This window comes from Erinaceus europaeus, chromosome 5 (genome assembly GCF_950295315.1).
Source record: "Erinaceus europaeus chromosome 5, mEriEur2.1, whole genome shotgun sequence".
NCBI lineage: Eukaryota > Metazoa > Chordata > Mammalia > Eulipotyphla > Erinaceidae > Erinaceus > Erinaceus europaeus.
The window spans coordinates 120,214,522-120,240,018 of record NC_080166.1 but is presented as its reverse complement, the minus strand read 5'-3'; the positions used below and the strand labels follow the sequence as shown (position 1 = coordinate 120,240,018).

Here is a 25,497-nt window from a genome sequence, read left to right as displayed (position 1 = left end):
ACCTCATCTATGTAAGTCCTGCACTCTACCAGCTGAGCTACCTGCCTTGCTGCCCTGCTCCATGTTTAATATATCATTATCTGATTGTTTCTTAAACAGGATAATTCATTAACAATAATAAATTGTTTACTAACAATCAAGAGTTATTAAAAGTACCTTGGTAGGGTGTGGGAAATAATTCAATTTTAAGCACAGAACTTACATGCCAAAGACCCCATCCAGAACTGAATACCAGGGTTAGAAAGATAAGGTCAGACAATAAAAGCTTCAACTTTTTTTTTTTTTCCCTTTTGTTGCCCTTGTTGTTTTTTGTTTGTTTTTGTTTTTTTTTTACTGTTGTTGTAGTTACTATTGTTGCTACTGATGTCGTCTTGTTAGCTAGGACAGAGAACAGAGCTAGGACAGTAGCTTAACCCGCTGCGCTACTGCCCGACTCCCAAAAGCTTCAACTTGTATGCCTGAGAGACCAGAGGCCACAGTTCAATCCCTGAATCCACCTTATACCAAAGTTGAGCAGGTCTCCTGTCTCTCATTTCTCATCTTCTGTCTCATAATAAATAAGTAATTATAAACTTAGAATAAAAATAAAAGTGCCGGGAGTCGGGCGGTAGTGCAGCGGGTTAAGCGCACATGGCGCAAAGCGCAAGAACCGGCGTAAGGATCCCGGTTCGAGCCCCCGGGTCCCCACCTGCAGGGGAGTCACTTCACAGGAGGTGAAGCAGGTCTGCTGGTGTCTGTCTTTCTCTCCCCCTCTCAGTCTTCCCCTCCTCTCTCCATTTCTCTCTGTCCTATCCACCAACAACGACATCAGTAACAACAAAAATAATAACTACAACAACGAAACAATAAGGGCAACAAAAGAGACTAAATAAATACAACAAAAATAAAATAAAATAAAAAATAAAAGTGCCCTTTTAGTTACAACAAGTAGAGTAATTCTTTAATGGAAGGCAAGCAGTTCATAATTTAACCTATGAGGGTAATTTACTACCATTACTATGAAGCCCCTAAAAAGAAATAAAAAGTCAATCTCAGTTCATCTCATGGTAGCAATTAGAAGAAGTACGCTTTTAAAACTGGAGGGAAACTTAATACCAGTTCACCAAGATTGCTGTGTTTTGACTTCCCTCCACCTCCTCTTGGGCTAGAGATGCATAGAAGGCAAAAAAAAAAAAAGTAAAAGAAGCAAGTAGGGCAAAAGATAGCAACTAAAATATGTGATTCAAAGTTCTGTATATCAATTTTCTGACACTAATAAAAGACAGTAACACAGTTACTGAAATCTCTTCCCTCTTGTCTAGTATCTGCACATAAGATCCTTAAGATCATGAGTATACATTTCCATTATTTAAACTCTACTTAGACAACTTTGTCAACAGTCATGAAAGGTAGAGCTTACAAAACAAGGAGATCACATCCTATATCTTAAGAATCCTAAAGATTTTAAACATTTTAGTCTTCATCTTTAAACTTTTCATGATACTTCTTATTCAAGAAAATCTATAATATCTAGTATTGGCAAAGATGTGAGGAACTGAACTCCCATATGCTGAAAGTGAAATGCTAATTGTTACAGCCACTTTGAAAAACCGGTTTTAATACAATTCACCAAATCAAACATATGCTTTTTCCCTATAATCCAGTAATTCTATTTATGGATATAATCATAACAGAAATGGATACTCATACCCACCAAAACACAATGTAAAACAGTGTTCGCAGCTGTATGATTTATACTTACATAAACTGGAAACAAACCTAAATGTTCTTCAACAATAGAATTAAATTGTATCGCTATTCACACTAGGGAATAGTAGACAGGTAGGAAAAGAACCACTAATAGTGAGAAGAAAACTGAAGCTCCTAATCACAATATTGAATGGAAAGTAGACCTAAAAGTCTCTATTTGATGGTTTGGTTTACAGAAACATAAAAAACTGACAAAATTATTTTACCAAATATGTGAATAGAAGCTGCATTTGGAGGATACTGATTAAGAAAGGGTAGAGTTAGAATCATTCTATACTTCATCTGCTAACAGTGACTTGGGTAGACACTAGTACAAAAACTATTGAAGTTGTACAGTGAAAATTTGTGCATATTTTAGAGAAGTTGTATCTCATTTAGAAAAATCTATTGACTGATATAGATATTTCTGAGGTCATTCTCAAATAGTAAGGCACTCAATGTGGCTGCAAATACTAATTTTTATAATTTCAGAAAGTATGTTACTGAAAGTTTCACTTACTAGTTAATGTTATGCACAGCAGAAAACTTTCGGCATTAGTACTCTGAAAAGGATATTATATATCTAGCCTAAACACATATATTTTACTAGTAAAGACAACTGTCTAAAAAATACAAAATCTTTGCTTTTCACTCTCCCTTCCCTTATGTTACGTTTCTTGCTCTATAACAAAAGGTACTGTAAATAATTCTCCCATGACTATATTATAAATATTTTCTCTATAACAGAGACTTCATTAGAATCCTGGGATTCTAGAGCTGGAGGAGAATTCTGCTAACAGCCTTGGCTGGCCAGGGCAGGACTCAGAGCTGTGAGTGCTGGTCCCAAGGTAGCCGAAGCCTACTTTGGGCTACCTCGATATGTCTGTCTCCTCCATCTCAATCTCAGTCAACCTCCTCGTCTTTCCAAACAGATGAACTAGACTGAAAACGGATCCTTCCTTTCCCATCCCACCATCCGCCCCCCAACAGCTACCTGGTAGTTTATTTGGGAACAGTCAGCTGAGTCTTTGAGCCACCCCTTGCCCCTTGGGATTTAAAGCCAGGATAAAAATCGACTCTAGGAGGAAGGGGCAGCCAGTATTTTAATATGTGAAGCCCGTTTTCATAGTATTGCCTAAGTAACTATTCGCAGACCCCCACGGAAATTCGGTGGGGGTCGTTATTCTGAATGACTCGTTGGGGGGGGGGGCAAAGAACGCGGGCGCATTTTTCCATCAGAGTTCACTCCATCAATCAAAACCTCCAAATAAGAGTTAAAGACGTCACCCAGGTGTCTATGGGCGCGCTGCAGCCAGGTGCAGGCTCACCTGAGACCACCCGCCCACCCGCCGCGCGCCGCGGAGCCGGGACCCCGACCCGGGGCGGCGCCTCGGCCAGGGCCCGCGGAGCCGGGGCCGTGTTTAGAGCGCGGCCCGAGCCGGAGCCGCGAGGCTGGAGAAGGGAAGCGGACGCGGGCAGCTGGGCCGGGCGGGGGGCTGCGGGCAAGTTGGGGGCGAGCCGGGAGGGCGCAAGAGAGGGGAGGGGCGTGGGAGCCGGGGAACGAGCGAGCGCGGGGAGGAGCGCGGCGGCGGGGACCTAGGCGCGCGCCCCGGTCCACGGTGCGGGGCGGAGGCCGAGGGCCGCGCCAGGGGTTCGGGGGCTGCAAGCGAGCGAGCATGGCCTTACCGAGCAGCGGGAGCCGGCCGCCGCGGCGCACCAACGCCGGCATGGCCTCCAGATCCTGGGGTCCCCAGGCCGCGCCAGCCCAGCCCAGCGATGCCGCCCCGAGCGGCGCGTCCCGCTCTGCAGGTGGCTCGCTTAAGGATGCGCGTCACCGACCGCAAATTCCCCGGGACTGGTGCAAAGTGGCCGGGGGGGAGGATCCGTCGGCCGCGGGCTGCGACCCAGACGCCCGCCGGGAGGCCGGGCTGAGCCGGGAAGCCGGTGCCTGGCGCAGCGCTGCGGCCGAACCCACGTGCCCGCCGTGGTCCGCAGCCTGCACTCGGCCGCGCCGCGGGGCTCCAGCCCAGGGCGGGGGAGAGGAGCGCGTTTCCGCCGGGGGAAGGGGGGGCCTCACGGGCTCGGAGCTTCTGGACGGTGAGGACTCGCGGCCACAGCTGCTTGGCCGCCCTGGGAGTCCTTGGACTCTTTGGTGCGGTGCCCGCAGAGCCTGGTGACGGCAGGTCGCTGGAGCCCGGCCTCTGCGCGCGGGGTCTGTGAGTTGGTCTGCGAGCGCAGCACGCGCACTCCGCCGGCGGCTCCCGCGGACGAGGGTCTCTCTCCAAGGCTCTGGGGAATCTTAACTGCGGTCTGGGCTTCTCTGTCTCTTGCCTCCTTGTCACAGCAAGCTCAGGGCCCAATGAGCAGCGGCAGCAAGGCAAGCAAGCTCGTTTTCAATGTCATTGAGGGAGACTAAAAAACACATAGTACTTCCCTGAGTGTGCTTTGAGATGAGCTACTCTGTACATCTTGTTCTTTGTTACATAATATTTCACGCTAAAATGATTTTCCTTTGCAACGACTTGAATATTGGAAACATTTCGAGACTTATTCGGGGTCTTTTTTTAAAATGAGCCCTTTGACCTTCACGAGCCACACATCCTCTCGGAGTTTAAGCTACACAAAGTCCATGAAGGGAGGGGTGCAGATGGTTTATAATGTGCCCCCAAACTCTAGGAATCCCATGTTTTTGGTTATTTTTAAATCATTTTCTAATAAAACGTGACAATTGGCAGCATTCATTCTTGGCTATGTGATCATTTTCTTTGGCAATAGGCTATATAGTACGAGCAGTCTCCCTCTAGAGCAGCATAGAAACTTTAATGTCTAACCTAGAGCAAACACGATGGGAAAGTCTATGGCAGTTTTTCAGAAAAATAAAAAGTATAATTGCCATACGATCCAGTAATTACACTTCTGGGAATATACTGGAAAGTACTGAAAGCAAAGTCAGGAAGAGTTATGTGTACACCCTTACCCATCACAATACTATTCACAGTTGCAAAGAATGGCTGCTAGGCAGGTGCTATCCACAGTAGAATAGTTTAACCAAAGGTGATACATGCATTCAATGAAATATCATTCAGCCTTACAAAAGGAAGAGTTCTGAATCTTGACACTCATGGACATGCTCTGTGAAAGTCATCCACAAAAAGCCTGAACATCAGTTTCAAAACACAAAGCTCTATGATTTCCCTGAAAATAAAGTACAGTCAGAAAGATTATTATAACAGGATTCTTGTGAACTCAGTTGAAATAACTATAGAGAACAATTTTATACACAAGCACATACAGTTGCATTAATAGATGTATTGCCTATTAGATTGATAACTTGAGTCCATCAATTGACAAGAACCTGACATTATCAAGCATTAGCAAGAATTTAGAACACTGGAGCAGGTGATGGTGCATCTGGTTGAGCACGTTTCACCTTCCTCAGGGAACTGGGTTCAAGACCCTGGCCCCTCCCAGCAGAGGGGAAGCATCATGAGAGATGTTGCAGTGTGCAAGCATCTTTCTGTCTCTCTCCCACTCTATCTCCACTTATCCTCTCAGTATCTCTCTCTGTCCCATCAAATAAAAGAATTAAAACTTAAAAAAGACAAAACTGGAATTTTAAGAAATCAGAACGGGAGTCAGATGGTAGTGCAGCGGGTTAAGCTCAGGTGGCACGAAGCGCAAGGACCAGGGTAAGGTTTCCCCAGTTCCCCACCTGCAGGGAAGTTGCTTCACAAGTGGTGAAGCAGGTCTGCAGGTGTCTATCTGTCTCTCCCCACCTCTGTCTTCTCTTCTTCTCTCCATTTCTCTCTGTCCTATCTAACAATGACAACATCAATAACAACAATAACTATAACAACAATAAAAGACAACAAGGGCAACAAAAGGGAAAATAAATAAATAAATTTTTTTAAAAAAAATATCAGAACAACGAGCATCTCTCAGCTACTGGGAGTCTACATTGGCTTAAACATGTGGGTGTGTGTGTACCCATGAATAGGATAGCTAGCAGTCTAAAGTCTAGCCTCCTCCTGCTAGGAAGTCAGAGAAAATGATTTCAAGTCTAAAGTCTAGCCTCCTTCTGCTAGGAAGTCAGAGAAAATGATTTCAGGAAGAGTGGTGACAGGCTTGCCAGGTCAGTGCAGACGGACCCAAAACTGAGGGCAGGAATTTGGGGGCAAAAAGAAATTGACTGCCAGGACTCTCCTATACTAGAGGCTGCTAAGCTGTAAGCTGTTTAGTTGAGGTTTATGCCTCATCCAGAGACAGCAACAGAAGGTACCAATGAGGAGAAACTGAGGAAAGGACAAATGCCAACTGATGGTGAGAGAACAGAGGACTCAGAACCCTGACTCACTGCTGTGAGGGTCTAAGTGGTGCAGCTGCTTTGGAAAACAACCTGGCGGTTCCTCCACTGATGAGATACAGCTCTGCTACTCTTAGCTGTCCGCCTGGGTGAAATGAAAGCACGTACTCATACGGAAATTATACACAACTGTGCTCAGCAACTTGGATGACAGTCCAAATGTGGAATTATTCCAAATATCCATTAGTTAATAAGTGGAAAGACAAAATTTAGCCTATCCATAAGCTGGAATACCATTTGACTATACAAGAGAAAGACAGCTGCTACAACATGGTAAACCATTAGCATATAAATGGAATCATACCATAGGTAGTCATTTATATGCTAAATCCAGAAAAATCCACAAAAGGTAAATTCATAGGCAACAGAAAAATCAGTGGTTTCCTAGGGCTAGTAGAGGGGGAATGACTTCTCATAAATATGGGGTTTCTTCTTACTGAAAAAAATTTTCGGAGTAATACAGAGGCAGAGCTATGAGCAGCAGCAGATCGCTTTCTCTCCTCTCTTCTCTTCTCCCGGATCAACTAGGAATACGAAAGGAGACCACCCGGGACCGAACAAGACAGGACTAGAATGACCACAGGAACCCAGTAAATCACCGGTGAGTACAAACACATGTGGCTGGTGACAGAGAGGAGACAGGAGCATAAGGAGAGATTAAGTGAATGCTAACAGTTCAGCAGTTTATCAGTTGAGACACCACCTCCAGTCTGCTCCACCAACAAGGGGACAGCTGAAGGGAGGAGAGGACTCCCCAGAGACTCACCAAGTGCAACTCTGAGTCTCTATTGCTACTGCCCTCAGAATCTGGAGCAGCAACAGGGAGGGACACCAGGGGACAGAGATCTAACCAGGAAACACAGGAGAAGACCTATACCTCAGTGGCATAGCTGAGGGGCTGTGAAAGTCTCTTTGCATAACCACTGGATTATCTCTGCCACACCCTGCTTTATCTCTTGGTCAGGAGTCAGTGATTAAGCTAAAAAGCCTATTGATAGTTTAAAAGCCCTCAGGCTCCCATAGCCTACAGGGAAGAAAAAAAAAAAGAGGCTTTTAAACCACTGAGCTCCAACTCAGGGATTAAAATACTATTGAAACAACTGTTAACTTCCACCACTGTCAACCCTTTAATTAACTTACTTAGACACAAGTCAATCCAGGCAATAGTGATCAGTAATTTGAAAAGTAATGAGAAAGGGAACTCATAACATAATATATAAAATGGTTAAAACAACAAGAAGAAATAATGGAGAATCGAACCAGGACAAGAGTCCAGCTAAAAGTCCTCCAGAGGGTGAAGCACAAAATAAAGAGTTCAACATCCAAACATTAGCTAAGGAAATAATAACAGGAGTGAGTAAAGAATTTGAAAAAATTGTAATCAGAAATATAGGAACAACAAATGAGACTACTATGGAAGAAAATACTAATTATCTCATGGTTATTAGAGACCTGAAAGATGAAATCACTGAGCTAAGAACGCAACTAGCTGAACAAGCTAAAACAGTATCAGAACAGGGCAACAAAATAGATGAACTCCAGAAAACAGTAGAGGGCAGAGAGAATAGAATAAAGGAGGCTGAAGACAGAATTAGCAAGATTGAGGATGAATTAGAGACAACTAAAGAAGAAGTAAGAGATCTCAAAAAGAGATTAAAAGATGCTGAAAACAACAACAGAGTCTTATGGGATGACTTCAAAAGAAACAATATATGCATTATTGGCATACCAGAGGAAGAAAGACAAGGAGAGGAAGAAAGCATTCTCCAGGCCATAATAGCTGAAAACTTCTCTAGTCTAGACAACATCAAAGACATAAAGATTCAAGAAGCCCAGAGGGTCCCAAACAGAATTAACCCAGACCTAAAGACACCAAGACATATCATACTTAGAATGGAAAGGAATAAGGATAAAGAAAGGATCCTGAAGGCTGCAAGAGAAAAACAAAGAGTCACCTACAAAGGAAAACCCATAAGATTAGAAGCAGACTTCTCCATACAAACACTAAAGACCAGAAGAGAATAGCAAGATATCTATCAACTGCTCAATGAGAAAGGCTTTCAACCAAGAATACTATATCCTACTAGACTGTCATTCAGACTAGATGGAGGCATAAAAACCTTCTCAGACAAGCAACAGTTGAAGGAATCAACTATCACCAAGCCTGCCCTGAAAGAAGTTCTGAAAGGTCTCCTATAAACAATCAGACCACCATAAATAGGACATATATCAAAACACTCTAAAACTCTACAAGAATGGTGTTAAATTATCTTCAATATTTGATATCAATAAATGTCAATGGCCTGAATTCACCTATTAAAAGGCACAGAGTAGGGAAATGCATCAGAAAACACAACCCAACAATATGCTTTCTACAGGAAAAACCCACCTAACTCAACAAGACAAACACAGAGTTAAAGTGAAAGGATGGAAAACTATCATACAAGCCAATGGACCACAAAAAAGGGCAGGAACAGCTATTCTCATATCTGACACAATAGACTTTAAAATAGATAAGACAAAAAAAGATAGGAATGGACACTACTTAATGCTCAGAGGATCGATCAGTCAATCAAGAGGACTTAACAATTATTAACATCTATGCACCCAATGAGAAGCCATCTAAATACATCAAACTTCTACTGAAAGAGCTACAGCAATATATTAACAGCAACACAATCATAGTAGGGGACTTCAACATCCCACTCTCTCAACTTGACAGATCATCCAGGCAGAAAATCAATAAAGACATAAGGGAGCTAAATGAAGAGATAGATGAACTAGAACTATTGGATATTTTCAGAGTCATTCATCCCAAGAAACTGGAATACATATTTTACTCGAATCCACATGGGTCATTCTCAAGGATAGACCATATATTGGGCCACAAAGACAGCATCAACCAATTCAAGAGAATTGAAATCATCCCTAGTATCTTCTCAGACCACAGTGGAATTAAACTAACACTTAACAATCAACAAAAGATTAGTAACAGTCCCAAAATGTGGAAGCTCAACAGTGCACTTCTTAACAACTTCTGGGTCAAAGAGGAAATAAAGGAAGAAATCAAAATGTTTCGAGACTTCAATGAAAATGAAGACACAAGCTACCAAAATATTTGGGACACAGCTAAAGCAGTATTAAGAGGGAAGTTCATAGCTATACAAGCACACATTAGGAAACAAGAAAAAGCACAAATAAACAGCCTGATTGCACATCTTAAAGACCTAGAAGAAAGCCAACATCATACTCAATGGTGGAAAACTGAAAGCATTTCCACTTAGATCAGGTACTAGACAGGGATGCCCACTATCACCATTACTATTCAACATAGTGTTGGAAGTTCTTGCCATAGCAATCAGGCAGGAGCAAGGAATTAAAGGGATACAGATTGGAAGAGAAGAAGTCAAACTCTCCTTATTTGCAGATGACATGATAGTATACATGGAAAAACCTAAGGAATCAAGCAAGAAGCTTTTGGAAATCATCAGGCAAAACAGTAAAGTGTCAGGCTATAAAATTAACATTCAAAAGTCAGTGGCATTCCTCTATGCAAACACTAAGTTAGAAGAAACTGAAATCCAGAAATCAATTCCTTTTACTATAGCAAAAAAACAATAAAATATCTAGGAGTATGTTGGGTAGTTGCCATCTCCCCCTGGCTTCTTCTTATCCATATGGCTATATAGGGATTTACTGATCCAAAGGTTTGGTCTATTTACATAAATCACTTTTACATAAAGCACTCCAGGGCATTGGTGGTTCAGTTATAGGATTCTCGCCTGTTCCGCCCCCTCCTTGTCACACTCTGATTTTCACCAGTCACTTTTCTCTCCACCCTCTCTATATCACATCCTGTTTCCACCCTACTTGGAGAGTATAAAAACAGCTGCTCTTCTGATTAAAGACACTTGGAAATTGCTTTCCGGCTCCGAGAGTTCCAGAGTGTATCTCCTGCGGAAGTTGGTGCAGCACGCGTTCCTGATCCCTCTCCCACACAGCAGCCTAGATCAGCTCCAGTTGAGTTCTCTCCAACCCAGAGAGCACTAGCTCGGGAAGAAGTACCCTCAGGCTATCCCGGCAGGAGTAAACCTAACCAAAGAAGTGAAAGACTCGTATACTGAAAATTATGAGTCACTACTCAAAGAAATTGAAAAAGAAGTGGAAAGATATTCTATGTTCATGGGTTGGAAGAATTAACATCATCAAAATGAATATATTACCCAGAGCCATCTACAGATTTAATGCTGTCCCCATCAAGATCCCAAGCACATTTTTTTTGGAGAATAGAAAAAATGCTACAAATGTTTATCTGGAACCAGAAAAGACCTAGAATTGCCAAAACAATCTTGAGAAAAATAACAGAACCGGAGGCATCACACTCCCAGATTTCAAACTGTATTATAGGGCCATTGTCATCAAAATTGCTTGGTACTGGAACATGAATAGACACACTGACCAGTGGAATAGAATTGAGAGCCCAGAAATGAGGCCCCACACCTATGGACATCTAATCTTTGACAAAGGGGCCCAGACTATTACATGGGGAAAGCAGAGTCTCTTCAACAAATGGTGTTGGAAACAATGGGTTGAAACATGCAGAAGAATGAAACTGAATCACTGTATTTCACCGTATTTTTCAGTCGGGCTGTAGCGCAGCAGGTTAAGCGCAGGTGGCGCAAAGCACAAGGACCAGCATAAGGATCCCAGTCCGAACCCCGGCTCCCCACCTGCAGGGGAGTCGCTTCACAGGCGGTGAAGCAGGTCTGCAGGTGTCTATCTTTCTCTCCTCCTCTCTGTCTTCCCCTCCTCTCTCCATTTCTCTCTGTCCTATCCAACAATGACAACAACAACAATAACTACAACAATAAAACAACAAGGGCAACAAAAGGGAATAAATAAATAAAATAAATATTTTAAAAAAATTAAATTCCAACTGTATCAAGGACTTGGATGTTAGACCACAAACTATCAAATACTTAGAGGAAAATATTGGCAGAACTCTTTTCTGCATAAATTTTAAAGACATTTTCAATGAAACGAATCCAATTACAAAGAAGACTAAGGCAAGTATAAACCTATGGGACTACATCAAATTAAAAAGCTTCTTCACAGCAAAAAAAACCACTACCCAAACCAAGAGACTCCTCACAGAATGGGAGATCTTTACATGCCATACATCAGATACGAGTTTAATAATCAACATATATAAAGAGCTTGCCAGACTCAACAACAAGACAACAAATAACCCCATCCAAAAATGGGGGGAGGACTTGGACAGATATTCACCACAGAAGAGATCCAAAAGGCCAAGAACACATGACAAAATGCTCCAAGTCTCTAGTTGTCAGAGAAATGCAAATAAAGATAACAATGAGATACCACTTCACTCCTGTGAGAATGTCATACATCAGAAAAGGTAACAGCAGCAAATGCTGGAGAGGTTGTGGGGTCAAAGGAACCCTCTTACATTGCTGGTGGGAATGTCAATTGGTCCAACCTCTGTGGAGAACAGTCTGAGAACTCTCAGAAGGCTAGAAATGGACCTACCTTATGACCCTGCAATCCCTCTCCTGGGGATATATCCTAAGGAACCCAACATATCCATCCAAAGAGATCTGTGTACACATATGTTCTTGGCAGCACAATTTGTAATAGCCAAAACCTGGAAGCAACCCAGGTGTCCAACAACAGATGAGTGGCTGAGCAAGTTGTGGTATATATACACAATGGAATACTACTCAGCTGTAAAAAATGGTGACTTCACCGTTTTCAGCTTATCTTGGATGGACCTTGAAAAAATCATGTTGAGTGACATAAGTCAGAAACAGAAGGATGAATATGGGATGATCTCACTCTCAGGAATAAGTTGAAAAACAAGAGCAGAAAACAAAACACAAGTAGAACCTGAAATGGAATTGGAGTATCGTACCAAAGTAAAAGACTCTGGGGTGGGGGTGGGTGGGTGGGGAGAATACAGGTCCATGAAGGATGATAAATGACATAGTGGGGGTTGTATTGTTAAATGGGAAACTGGGGAATATTATGCATGAACAAACTATTGTATTTACTGTTGAATGTAAAACATTAATTCCCCAATAAAGAAATAAATTTTAAAAAATTTTATTCTCAGCATACATTGTGGAGGTAAACACAGTTCTGTGACTGTGCTGTAATCCTTGAACAGTTCTTTCGTTTAGTTGGAACCTGGGGCTCACATAGGCATGCTCTCACCTCTTCGAGCCACTTTTTCATGTGTGTGTGTAATATATATATAATATATCCAATATAACATATCCAAGAGTATCAAGCTTCAGAACTCCATCTTTTGGAAGGCTGAATGATATTTCACTGGATACATGTAATATATATATATATATATATATATATATATATATATATATATATATATATATATATGAAAGAGAAGTTTCCTGCAGTGCTTTACCAGTTCCCATATGGTAGCCCTGAAATGTGGCATTCTCACAGAAATATATATGTTTAATGACAGGAATGTGGCACACTATCAGAGAGGCCAGGACTTGCTAGTGTGAGGTACTGAGTCTGATTGCAGCATATGTGCTAGAATGGTGTTCTGATTCTCCCTCTTTGTAATTAATTAGTCTGGGGGAGGTATCTATGTTAAATGCAAAAATGTTCATGCTCATATTCAAATACCTTTAAGTACTAACTAGTAACTATTAATAGTTTGACACCATCTTAATATTTTATGCATGTATGTATACACAGTTTTAAGTTATTTTATTAAATTTTTAAAAGATTTATTTTTTATAGATTTTTAAAAATATTTATGTATTTATTCCCTTTTGTTGCCCTTGTTTTATTGTTGTAGTTATTATTGTTGTTGTTATTGATGTCGTTGTTGTTGGATAGGACAGAGAGAAATGGAGAGAGGAGGGGAAGATAAAGAGAGGGAAAGAAAGATAGACCTGCTTCATCGCTTGTGAAGTGACTCCCCTGCGGGTGGAGGGCCAGGGGCTTGAACAGGCATCCTTAGGCCAGTCTTTGTGCTTTATGCCACTTGCGCTTAACCCGCTGTGCTACCACCAGATTCCCGAGTTATTTAATTTTTAAATAGGATGATCTGACACGTTCTTTGTAAAAACAAACAAATTCTGTGAGAGTTGCCTACTTTTATTCCTGACACCATCAGTACTAACTTGAAAAAAGTTTTTTTTAATTTCTTTTTTAAGATTTTATTTATTTATTCATGAAGATAGAAGGAGAGAGAGAAAGAACCAGACCTCACTCTGGTACATGTGCTACCAGGGATTGAACTCTAGACCTCATGCTTGAGAATCCAGTGCTTTATCCACTGCGCCACCTCCAGGACCATTGAAAAATGTTTTTTAAATCAAGTGCTGTACATGTTGATTTTACACAAAAATAGTTTTAATAGAATTATATTACATGGATGATAATTCATATTTTACAGAAACATAAGTGGGGCATTTGACATCTATTTTATTTTAATCAATTAGAATTATTTTAATCCAATAGAATTATTATGGCTACAAATCTTAAAACCCATCTTTTTGAAACTTTTGACTTCAACTTACAAATCTGATTTGTATTATTGTATTTATTTATTTATTTATTTATTTATTTATTGTCCCCAGGGTGATTGCTGGAGCTCAGTGCCTGCACTACGAATCCACTGCTGCTGGAGGCTGATTTTTCCTTTTTGTTGTCCTTGTTATTTTCATTGTTGTTGGTAATATTATTGTTGTCATTGCTGTCGTTGTTGTTGGATAGAACAGAGAGAAATTGAGAGAGGAGGGGAAGACAGAGAGAGAGAGAGAGAAAGACAGACACCTGCAAACCTACTTGACTGCTTGTGGAAGGACCCCCCCCTCACCACCCCCTGCAGGTGGGGAGCTGGGGGCTCAAACCAGGATCCTTACTCCAGTCCTTGTGCTTTGCGCCATGTGTATTTAACCTGCTGCACCACTACCCGGCCTCCTAAATCTGATTTATAAATTGAATGTAGTTTGTCTTGAAATTTGAAACATTCGTTTAACTTGTACCTGTTAATCATCCTATACATTTTAACTGTTAATTATGAATTTATCATTAAATCTCCCCAAACCTTTAACATGTTTACCAAATTCTCATAGACTTTTCAAACTATAGTGAACAGAGGTCTTTAAAGCTTCAAGAATTTAATAGTCTAATCGGTAATGTTACCTGCACAGTAAGGTAACACTTGTATACTTAACCGTCAGAGTCCCTTAAATGACTAAACATTGATTACATATTTAATTGAATATTTCTAATTCGTCTTTCTCATCAAATAAGTCAGATTTTATTAAACATATCATCTACCTAAAATCATGAATAAAATATTGAAATAATAACATTATTATTACTACACCAGTACAAAATTATAATTTGGTACCATCTGGAAGCTTATTTTTATATACCTCTCCCACAGAGTTGCGTTTAATTACCTGATTAAAAGAAGTTCAGGCTGACCATGATATGGATTTAGGATCTCAAGTTACAGATTTAGCATTTAGAAGTAAGAATCTTCCAGAATAATCCGCAGAAGCAAATCTTTATTTGGTTGATCATTTCGTGTTTTTTTTTTTTTTTTTTGGGGGGGATTAATGGCTTACAGTCACCAGTAAAATACAGTAGTTTGTACATGTATAACATTTGTCAGTTTTCTACATAACAATTCAAAACAAAACCCTTGAAGGTCCACCTCTGCTATCATGTTCCAGGACCTGAAACTCCCCCCCCCCCCTTAGAGCTTTTTACTTTGGTGCAATACACCATCTTGTTTTGTTTTACCTCCAGGGTTATTGCTGGGGCGGTACCTGTACTTACCAATCCACTGCTCCTAGAGGCCTTTTTTTTTTTTCCTCCAGGGTTATTGCTGGGCTCGGTGCCTGCACCATGCATCCACCGCTCCTGGAGGCCATTTTTTCCCCCTTTTGTTGCCCTTGTTGTTGTAGCCTCGTTGTGGTTATTATTATTGCCATTGTTGATGTTGTTCGTTGTTGGATAGGACAGAGAGAAATGGAGAGAGGAGGGGAAGACAGAGAGGGAGAGAGAAAGATAGACACCTGCAGACCTGCTTCACTGCCTGTGAAGCGACTCCCCTGCAGGTGGGGAGCGGGGGGCTCAAACCGGGATCCTTACTCCGGTCCTTGTGCTTTGTGCCACATGCGCCTAACCCACTGCGCCACCGCCCGACACCCAGAGGCCTTTTTTAAAATTATTGCCCTTGTTGTCGTTGTTGTTATTGTTATTGTTGTTGTTATTACTGTTGTTAATGTTGGATAACACAGAGAGAAATGGAGAGAAGAGGGGAAGACAGAGAGCAGGAGAGAAAGATAGACACCTGCAGACCTGCTTCATTGTCCATGAAGCAACCCCCTTGTAGGTGGCGAGGCCGGATCCCAGCCATGTGCGCTTATCCCTCTGCGCTCCCACCGGCCCCCCTTGTTTTGTTTTTAATTAATACCTGGTACATTATGTATTCCTCTTAGGCACAGCTCTCTTTGTTTTTTATTTGTTTAATTTTATAATCTAATTAAAATCTTTATTATGAAAGATGGATGGAACTGGAGGTGATTATACTTAGCAAAATAAGTAAAAACGTGAAAGACAACTGGGTGCTTTCACTCCTATGTAGAATCTAGGAAACTGAAACACATGAACTGACAAAAAATGAATGAATGAATGAATGAATGAATGAATGAATGAAGTAAAGAAGCTCTTTAGGACTTTGTAAGAACCATGGTGGTTATTGTTGGGAGGGTGAATGCACAGAACTTTGTTGATGGACGCAGTGTGGAACTATGTACCCTGTAAGTTTACAATCTTGCAAACCACTATTAATCACAATCTTTAAAATGGCTTGACAAAAAAAAAAAATGTCTTTTTCTGTCTTCAGATTTGTGCATTGTCACACTACACCACCACCATGAATTGTAGCCTCTTACACAGATTCTCCTTTCCTGACTCAAGCTGAAGTAATGTTCTCATTTTAGTGCTATGTTGTAATTAGTTACTCTCCTCGCTTGCTTGCACCTCTCCACCTAACTGTTAAGATTACACACACTCATTCAACAGTCTGTCCTCAAAGAACACAGATTCCCTTGTTACCAACATCTTTGACGACAATTTACCAGTTAATTTCCATGGTGGCACCTTGAAGATCCTCTACGTCTGAACCCTTGAATTCTAATACACCAATCTAACAGCAAGTCCCAATTCCTTCTTGGTTTGTGACTTAATTCAAGCCTAATTAGATTTGTGCAATGGGTTATCCCCTGGAGTACCATCTTAAAGGTGAGCTTCAGCAGACTTAAAGTGATGAGAAGCAAGGCTGTGGCTTGATAGGAGAGCTATAAAACAACTATTATTATCAATTAGGATGATTGCTATGTGATAGTCCTATAGGGAGAGGTCAGTGAATTAGTCAGTTCGCAGTGGCAAAGTCCTGTTGGGGCAGAAAGAGATGATTTAGTGAAATGTAAGAAAGAGGATCAGTTTTATATGAGGGCTTTAATTTGAAATGGGAATTGGGTGTCATTTTCAGAGCACCAAGTTTTGCAACACAGGTTTGTTTTTTTTTTAATTTTTAAAAAATATTTATTTATTCCCTTTTGTTGTCCTTATTGTTTTACTGTTGTAGTTGTTATTATTGATGTCCTCATTGTTGGATAGGACAGAGAGAAATGGAGAGAGGAGGGGAAGACAGAGAGGGGGAGAGAAAGAGACACCTGCAGACCTGCTTCACCACCTGTGAAGCGACTCCCCTGCAGGTGGGGAGCCAGGGGCTTGAACTGGGATCCTTGCACACAACACAGGCTTTTAAGCATCAGGAATATTTAAGTCTTGTCAGCTGCATGATTATCTTTCTTTAAAGATTTATTGAGAGAGACAGAGACACACACAGAAAGAGAGAGAGAGAATATGAAGGGGGCAGGTAACCAGAGTGCTCTTGAGTTGGCTAAGGCGGTGCTGAGGATTGAACCTGGGACCTCTGGGGCTTCAGACTTAAAAGTTGGTGCTTTGTCTGCCCCACTAGGGAAAGAGAAAGACAGATTGGGAGTATGGATCAACCTGCCAAAGCCCATGTTCAACAGGGAAGCAATTACAGAAGCCAGACCTTCCACCTTCTGCACCCTATAATGACCCTGGGTCCATGCTCCCAGAAGGTTAAAGAATAGGAAAGCTATCAGGGGAAGGGATGGGATATGGAGTTCTGGTGGTGGAAATTGTGTGGTGTTGTACCCCTCTTATCCTATGGTTTGTCAGTGTTTCTATTTCATAAATAAAAAATTTAAAAAATAATTGGTGCTCTAACAGATTGAGTTATTTTTCCAGCTCAGTTTTATTATATCTTTAAAGGTTACTAATGATTATTTTATGTGAACAAAGACATTCCTGAATACTCCTGGCTGTGGATTTTTGTTGTTGTTTTGTTTTTTTGTTAAAATTCTGTTTATCAACACAAGAGAGAGGGGAAGAAGACCAGAACATAACTTTGACACATGTGATGCCTGGGATCAAATTTAGGATCTCATGCTTTCAAGCCCAACACTAACCATATACCTGCCACTTCCTAGGCTGTTCAGTTTTGATTTAAATATATATATATATTATTTTTAAGACAGTTGTTTATATATGGAGGTGTGTCTTTGTGCACAGTAATGCATGTGCTCTAAGGGATATACCACCACTTTCCCCCCATACCGAAATCTTAATAGATTAAAAATGTGTCAAACTTTACACAAAAAAATTCTATGAAGCGAAGAAAAATTGGAGTGTGCTGAAAATAAAGAATGAGTTGGATTGTCTAGTGTTGCTATATAAAAGCTCTGTTTATGTTTTTTATTCTATCATCATTATAAAATTTCCTCTGGGCAGCCCAGGAGGTGGCTCAGTGGATAAATTGTTGGATTCTCAAGCATGAGGTTCTGAGTTCGATCCCCAGAAGTGCATGTACTAGTGTAATATCTGCTTGTCTTTCTCCTTCCTCTTCCTCTATTTTCTCCTCCTCCTCCTCCTCCTCCTCCTCCTCCTTCTTCTTCTTCTCTCTCTCTCATAAAGAAAACCTTATTAAACTTTTTCCCTTTGGTTTTAGAAGGAAGAGGACAACAGTTCTTACTTGTCTTTTATCAGTGGGCATGTTCAGAGCAGCCACATTATGCTCCCCCATCCCAGAGAATCCAGACTAGCCAGGAAAGTTTCTGACAACTCATAGACTTTGGGATGGTCCATGAAAGCCGAAAGTTCCATCTCATTCCTTCTTGTGACCATTATTTCCCACATTGTTGGTATGCTTCTAATTCTGCTTCTAAAACCCCTTCTGTTTCATTGGTTTAATCCCCCCTGCTTCTTCTTCTTCTTCTAGCGTTTGCCCTTCTTCCATAGCCAGTCAACAGCATCAGGTTGATCCTGATGTAAAGTTTCGAGACCTCCTTTGAATCTGGAGAGGTGGCAGTCATTGACTATGTGGGTCATAGTCTGTCTGGAGCCGCAGGGGCAGTTCGGGTCGTCTCTGGCTCCCCAGCGATGGAACATAGCGGCGCACCGGCCATGGCCTGTTCGATAGCGATTGAGGAGGGCCCAATCATAACGTGCTAGGTCAAAGCCGGGTTGATGCTTGCAGGGGTCTGTGATGAGGTGTTTGTTCTTTACCTCAGCTGACTGCCAACTCTGTTTCCAAGAGTCTGGAACAGAGAAGTTCAGTGTAGGCGTAGGGGACCAGATTGGGTGACGAGACGTCAAGCGTTGGACAGGGTGGGCGAAGATATCCGCGTATATTGGCAGGTCCTGTCGAGCGTAGACGTGGGAAATGAACTTAGATGATGCCACATCCCGACGAATATCTGGCGGGGCGATGTTGCTAAGAACTGGCAGCCATGGAACCGGGGTGGAACGGATGGTTCCAGAAATTATCCTCATGGAGGAATATAATTTGGAATCGACCAAGTGGACATGGGGGCTACGGAACCATACTGGGGCACAGTATTCTGCAGTGGAATAGCATAATGCCAGAGATGATGATCATAGTGTGGAAGCGCTCGCGCCCCATGAGGAGCTGGCCAGTCTTGCAATGATGTTATTCCTCGCGCCCACCTTTGCTGCAGTTTTTATGAGATGTTCGTGAAATGACAGGGTGAGATCGAGAGTAACACCAAGAGAGACTGGCTGGGCTTCATGCCGGATTCTCGTATCGCCAAGCTGCACATTAAGCTCATGTGAGGCCGAGGTATGGTGTAGATGGAAAACAGATGATCCCCCCTGCTTAACACTGTATTCTATTTACATAGCACTGTTAACTAAGCACCGCCCTGCCTACAGTGCATTGGTTTAATCCCCACTGGTTCGTAATGTCTTTTTGCTCCGCCCCCTCTCCTAGTACACCCTGATTTCCACTAATCTTTTTTCGTTCCACCCTCTCTATGTCACATCCTGTTTCCACCCTACTTGGCGAGTATATATAAGGACAGGATTGTGATTAGAGAGAGTTTAGATTGTGCTGCGTTCCACATGAATAAAGACTGAACTGTGTACCACTCAGCCATGAGTCTCTGGTCCTCTGTCTCCCGCCGGTGAAGCTAGTCCAGCACCACATCATCTGCATAAAGCTTATAGTCCAAGGGCAAGAATCATAATGCAGTTTGAGATTTGCATTAGAAATCAGGAGGCTCAGGGACCAGTGGTGGTGCACCTAGTTATGTGCACACTCTAATGTGCAAGGACCCAGGTTCAAGCCCCTAGTCCCCACCTGCAGAAGGAAAAAATTTTTTTTTCTTGGGAAATTTAGTTATTTGATTTTTTAAAAAAGTTTTTATTTATAAAATGTAAATACTGACAAGACCATAGGATAAGAGGGGTACAATTCCACACAATTCCCGCCACCAGAACTCTGTATCCCATACCTTCCCCTGATAGCTTTCCTATTCCTTATCCCTCTGGGAGCATGGACCCAGGATCATTATGGGATGCAGAAGGTGGAAGGTCTGGCTTCTGTAATTGCTTCCCTGCTGAACATGGGTGTTGGCAAGTCGACCCAAAGTCCCAGCCTGTCTCTCTCTCTTTCCCTATAGTGGGGCAGGGACCTGGGGAGGTGGGGCTCCAGGACACATGATGGGGTCATCTGCCCTTGGAAGTCTGATCGGCTTCATGGTAGCAACTGGAGCCTGGTGTCTGAAATAGAGTTAAGAGAGAAAGCAGAGCAAATTGGTGAGTAATCATGAACCTAAAAGCAAGAATATTGTGGATGGAGATTTGGGGGTCTCCATTTTGGAAAAAGCTCATAGGTCTATTTTAGGTCTGTCCCTTAGCCGGTCCTCGCGCTTTATGCTATGTGCGGTTAACCCGCTGCACTACCGCCTGGCTCCCCATTTTAGGTCTGTCCCTTAGCTGGTCCTCACGCTTCATGCTATGTGCGGTTAACCCGCTGCACTACTTCCTGGCTCCCTATTGTAGGTATATTCCCAGGGGCCCACGATCCAACTAGTTTTTGCCTGCGCCTAACATCCAATATGCAGGTGACCTAAGCTATTGTCTGGGGGTATGCTATCACAGTTGGAAAAAGGACCAGCAAGCTGGATCAAGGAAGAAAGTAGCTCCCAAATATGGGAAAAGTATATAAATATTGTTAACTGTAAACCCCATCAATCCCATAAGAAGGAAAACTTTAAAAATGGTGAAGCAGTGCTGGAGGTGTCTCTCTCTTTCTCTCTCGATATTTTCCTCTTCCCCATCAGTTTTTGTTTCTATCCATAAATAAATAAATAAATGTATTTTTTAAGAGGCTCCAATCCCACTCCTCTCCTACCAGCTCCCAGGTGATGCTCAAATTGACCTAGCATCCACAACACAACCAGCACACATGTACTTGTCCTGATTTCACCTCGTAATATGAGCAGTGATTAAAGAAAATGGTTTGAAGCTAATTAAAATGGACTTCTGGAGACTAAGAATGGATTAACCATGACTCTAGTGGTTTCTGATACAGTGCTGTCCAAGAGAAATATAATGCAAACCACATAGAATTTGAAATTTTAATATGGTTGGGTGAGATAGCATAATGATTATGAAAAGAGACTCTCATGCATGAGGCTTTGAAGTCCCAAGTTCAATCCCCATATCATCATAAGCCAGAGCTGAGCAGTGCTCTGGTAAAAAAAAAAAAAAAAAAAGAGAGAGAAAAGAAAAAAAAGAAAAGAAAATTCTAATACTCACATTTTTAGAAAATAAAAAGAGGTGAAAATTACTCTAATCATATTTTTTTTTTCTGTTCCCAAACTGGGGGGATTAATGGTTGTCAGTAACTACAGTTTTTGATACATGTGTAGAATTTCTCAGTTTTTCTGCAAGACATTCTCACCCCCAGCCTAGGTCCTCCTCCACCATCGGGCACCAGAACCTGAAAGCCCCAACCCCCACCCCAATGACATTTTAACTAAACCCCCAATATTTAAAAAAATGTAGTATGTGGGAGTTGGGCGGTAGCGCAGCAGGTTAAGCTCACTTGGAAAGCCAAAGACTGGTGTTAAGGATCCCAGTTTGAGCTCCCAGCTCCCCACCTGCAGAGGAGTCAATTCACAGGCGGTGAAGCAGGTCTGCAGGTGTCTGTCTTTCTCTCCCCCTCTCTGTCTTCCCCTCCTCTCTCCATTTCTCTCTGTCCTATCCAACAACGATGACATCAATAATAGTTATAACTACAACAAGGGCAACAAAAGGGAATGAATAAATATTAAAAAAAAAGAAGAAAAAGTAGTATGTAATTAACACAAACTATTAATGGGGCAGGGTGGTGGCATAACCTGTTGAGCACGCACATTACCATGTGTAAGTACCCGTTTCAGGGGCTGCGAAATGTTCCTTCTCTCTCTCTGACTCCATCTCCTCTCTCAATTTCTCTCTAGCCTATCAACCAAAAAAAAAAAAAAAGGGAGGGGGGAGACTGCCAGGAACAGTGAAGTGTGGGTACTGATCCCCAAAATAACACTGGTGGAAAATAATATTCATTAGATATCATTAATTCATTTATTTTGGAGAATACAAGAGAGAGCAAGGCCCACAGCCTCGCTCGGGCACACGGTGCTGGGGATAGAGCTCAGGGCCTCATTCTTCCAAGGCCCACAGCCTCGCTCCGGCACACGGTGCTGGGGATAGAGCTCAGGGCCTCATTCTTCCAAGGCCCACAGCCTCGCTCGGGCACACGGTGCTGGGGATAGAGCTCAGGGCCTCATTCTTCCAAGGCCCACAGCCTCGCTCTGGCACACGGTGCTGGGGATAGAGCTCAGGGCCTCATTCTTCCAAGGCCCACAGCCTCGCTCTGGCACACGGTGCTGGGGATAGCGCTCAGGGCCTCATTCTTCCAAGGCCCACAGCCTCGCTCGGGCACACGGTGCTGGGGATAGCGCTCAGGGCCTCATTCTTCCAAGGCCCACAGCCTCGCTCGGGCACACGGTGCTGGGGATAGAGCTCAGGGCCTCATTCTTCCAAGGCCCACAGCCTCGCTCGGGCACACGGTGCTGGGGATAGCGCTCAGGGCCTCATTCTTCCAAGGCCCACAGCCTCGCTCGGGCACACGGTGCTGGGGATAGAGCTCAGGGCCTCATTCTTCCAAGGCCCACAGCCTCGCTCGGGCACACGGTGCTGGGGATAGAGCTCAGGGCCTCATTCTTCCAAGGCCCACAGCCTCGCTCGGGCACACGGTGCTGGGGATAGAGCTCAGGGCCTCATTCTTCCAAGGCCCACAGCCTCGCTCGGGCACACGGTGCTGGGGATAGAGCTCAGGGCCTCATTCTTCCAAGACCCTCGTGCTTCTGTTGTGTTACCTCTAGAAACACAACTAAATAGTCAATAGTATTTTTGTTTTTGCATTTCTAAAATTCATGTGCATGTTACTCTAAAACATCTCAACTTCGATGCTAATTTTTTATTGAAATGCAGCTACATTTCACAAAATTTAGGGTTGGAAAGGTGAATTGGCATGCCCAAATCATTCCAAATATAGTTAGAAAGCTTTTCAGTATCTGAACTGGCTGTCATTCTCTAATTTCAAATGAGACAAATTTCAAAATTGAATTCTCCAGCTGTACTAGCCGTCTTGTAGGTGCTCAATAGCCTACCTGGCTGCTGGCTGCAGTATTACACAGCACAACTCCAGCACATAGGGAGCACTCAAGAACCAGTAGGGACATTATTTCACCAATTAGGTCAGTCAGGACTTCAACTGAAAGGCTGCCTGATAGTTTGTCCAGAAAAAGATTTGTTAGTAGCCAGAACATTTTTCACACCTTGTAGGTTTTACTTGGATTAATGCTCTGGAGAATGACAACATGCTTACAGACTCTGAAATGTTAAACTATTTGATGACACTCACTAATTTGTATTTTGGACTCATATAAAAATATGAGGATAGGGGGTCGGGCGGCAGCACAGTGGGTTAAGGGCACTTGGCGCAAAGTGTGGGGACTGGTGGAAGAGTCCAAGTTCGAGTCCCGGCCTCCCACCTGCAGGGAAGTCGCTTCACAAGCGGTGAAGCAGGTCTGCAGGTGTCTATCTTTCTCTCCCCCTCTCTGTCTTCCCCTCCTCTCTCCATTTCTCTCTGTCCTATCCAACAACAACGACATCAATAACAACGATAATAATAACCACAACAATGGTAAACAACCAGGGTAACAAAGGGGAAAAATGGCCTCCAGGAGCAGTGGATTCCTGGTATAGGCACCGAGCCCCGGAAATAACCCTGAGGCAAGTATGTGTGTATATATATATGGATATACAAGGGTGAAAGTCAGAATGACTACTGAGTCATAAATAGGAAAAAGCCACCCTATTAAGAACTGACCCTGGGAGTCGGGTGGTAATGCAGTGGGCTAAGCGCATATGGCACAAAGTGCAAATGCCTGGCTTAAGGATCTCGGCTCTAGCCTCCGGCTCCCCACCTGCAGGGGAGTTGCTTCACCAGTGGTGAAGCAGGTCTGCAGTTGTCTCTCCCTCTTTATCTCCTTGTCTCATCTCAATTTCACTCTGTCCTCTCAATGAAAAATGGACACCCTCCCCCTGAGGGGCAGAGTGGGGTTGGGGTGGGGTGGGTGGTTAGATAACATAATGGTTATGCAAACAAACTCTCCAGCCTGAGGCTCCAAAGTCCCAGGTTCAATCCCCAGCACCACCATAAACCAGAGCTGAGCAGTGCTCTAGTAAACAAAAAAAAAATTGCCCTCAGGAGCAGTGGATTCATAGTTTCTGGCACTGAGCCCCAGAGATAACCCTGGAGGCAAAAGAGAGAAGACTAAAGGAATGTATTAGGAGGGTGGGGGAGGTCGTTGAGCAGTGTTTTGATATAAAAATGAAAACAATAAATAGATAAATAAGCATATTGAGGTCTTTGTTCTTTCACTTTTCTTATTTACTTAACTTACTTTATCAAAGCACTGCTCAGCTCTAGCTTATTTTGGTGTGAGTAATTAAACCTGAGTGCCTCTTTTCTTCTTTTCTTCCATAATAAATGAAATTAATCATTTGGAACGAAGTTAGCCATAAAAGTTGAGGGGAGGTGTGTGTGTGTGTGTGTGTGTGTGTAAGAGACACAGAAACAGTATTTATTATCACTGCCTCCAGACCTTCCCCCCTCGAAAATAGAAATTCCCCATTAAACTTTTCACTTACTTGATAACAATGTAGTATTTAGCTGTGGCTTTTAGATTTTGTTTAGCTAGATAAATAAATTTTCTCAGTTTTCAGCAATTTAATTTCTGAGAATATTATTTATTGGTTGAGGTTTCTATTTTAGTAAGCATATATACTCTAAGTAATAAATAATAAAATAATCTAAATATAAATTCTTTTTGTTGTTGTTTGTTTTAAATTTTTATTGCTACCAGGGTTATTGCCAGCATTACAAATCCACTACTCCTAGTGACCATTTTCCTTTTTTTTTTTTTGCTCTCCTTTCTTTTTAAAAATATATTACTTATTGGGAGTCGGGCAGTGGCGCAGTGGGTTAAGCGCATGTGGCGCAAAGCGCAGGGACCGGCGTAAGGATCCCGGTTCGAGCCCCCGGCTCCCCACCTGCAGGGGAGTCGCTTCACGGGCGGTGAAGCAGGTCTGCAGGTGTCTATCTTTCTCTCTCCCTCTCTGTCTTCCCCTCCTCTCTCCATTTCTCTCTGTCCTATCCAACAGCAAAGCAACGTCAACAATGGCAATAATAACCGCAACAGGCTGCAACAACTAGGGCAACAAAAAGGGGGGAAAATGGCCTCCAGGAGCGGTGGATTCATGGTGCAGGCACTGAGCCCAGCAATAACCCTGGAGGAAAATATATATATTACTTATTTATTTATTTATTTATTTATTTATTTATTTATTGGATAGAGACCATCAGAAGATAAGAG

The 25,497-nt window shown here is 42.6% G+C and overlaps 1 protein-coding gene across 1 annotated transcript in view; it reads right to left on the bottom strand.

The window, feature by feature from the left end:
• The window catches only part of FLT3 (fms related receptor tyrosine kinase 3), a 114,806-nt gene extending 111,280 nt beyond the window's left edge, over positions 1-3,526 (bottom strand). The window contains exon 1 of the mRNA XM_007522389.3: positions 3,415-3,526. Coding sequence (XP_007522451.1) covers positions 3,415-3,457 — 43 coding nt within the window. The 5' untranslated portion in view covers positions 3,458-3,526. The remainder of the gene's footprint in view (positions 1-3,414) is intronic.
• Between the last annotated feature and the right edge of the window lie 21,971 nt (positions 3,527-25,497).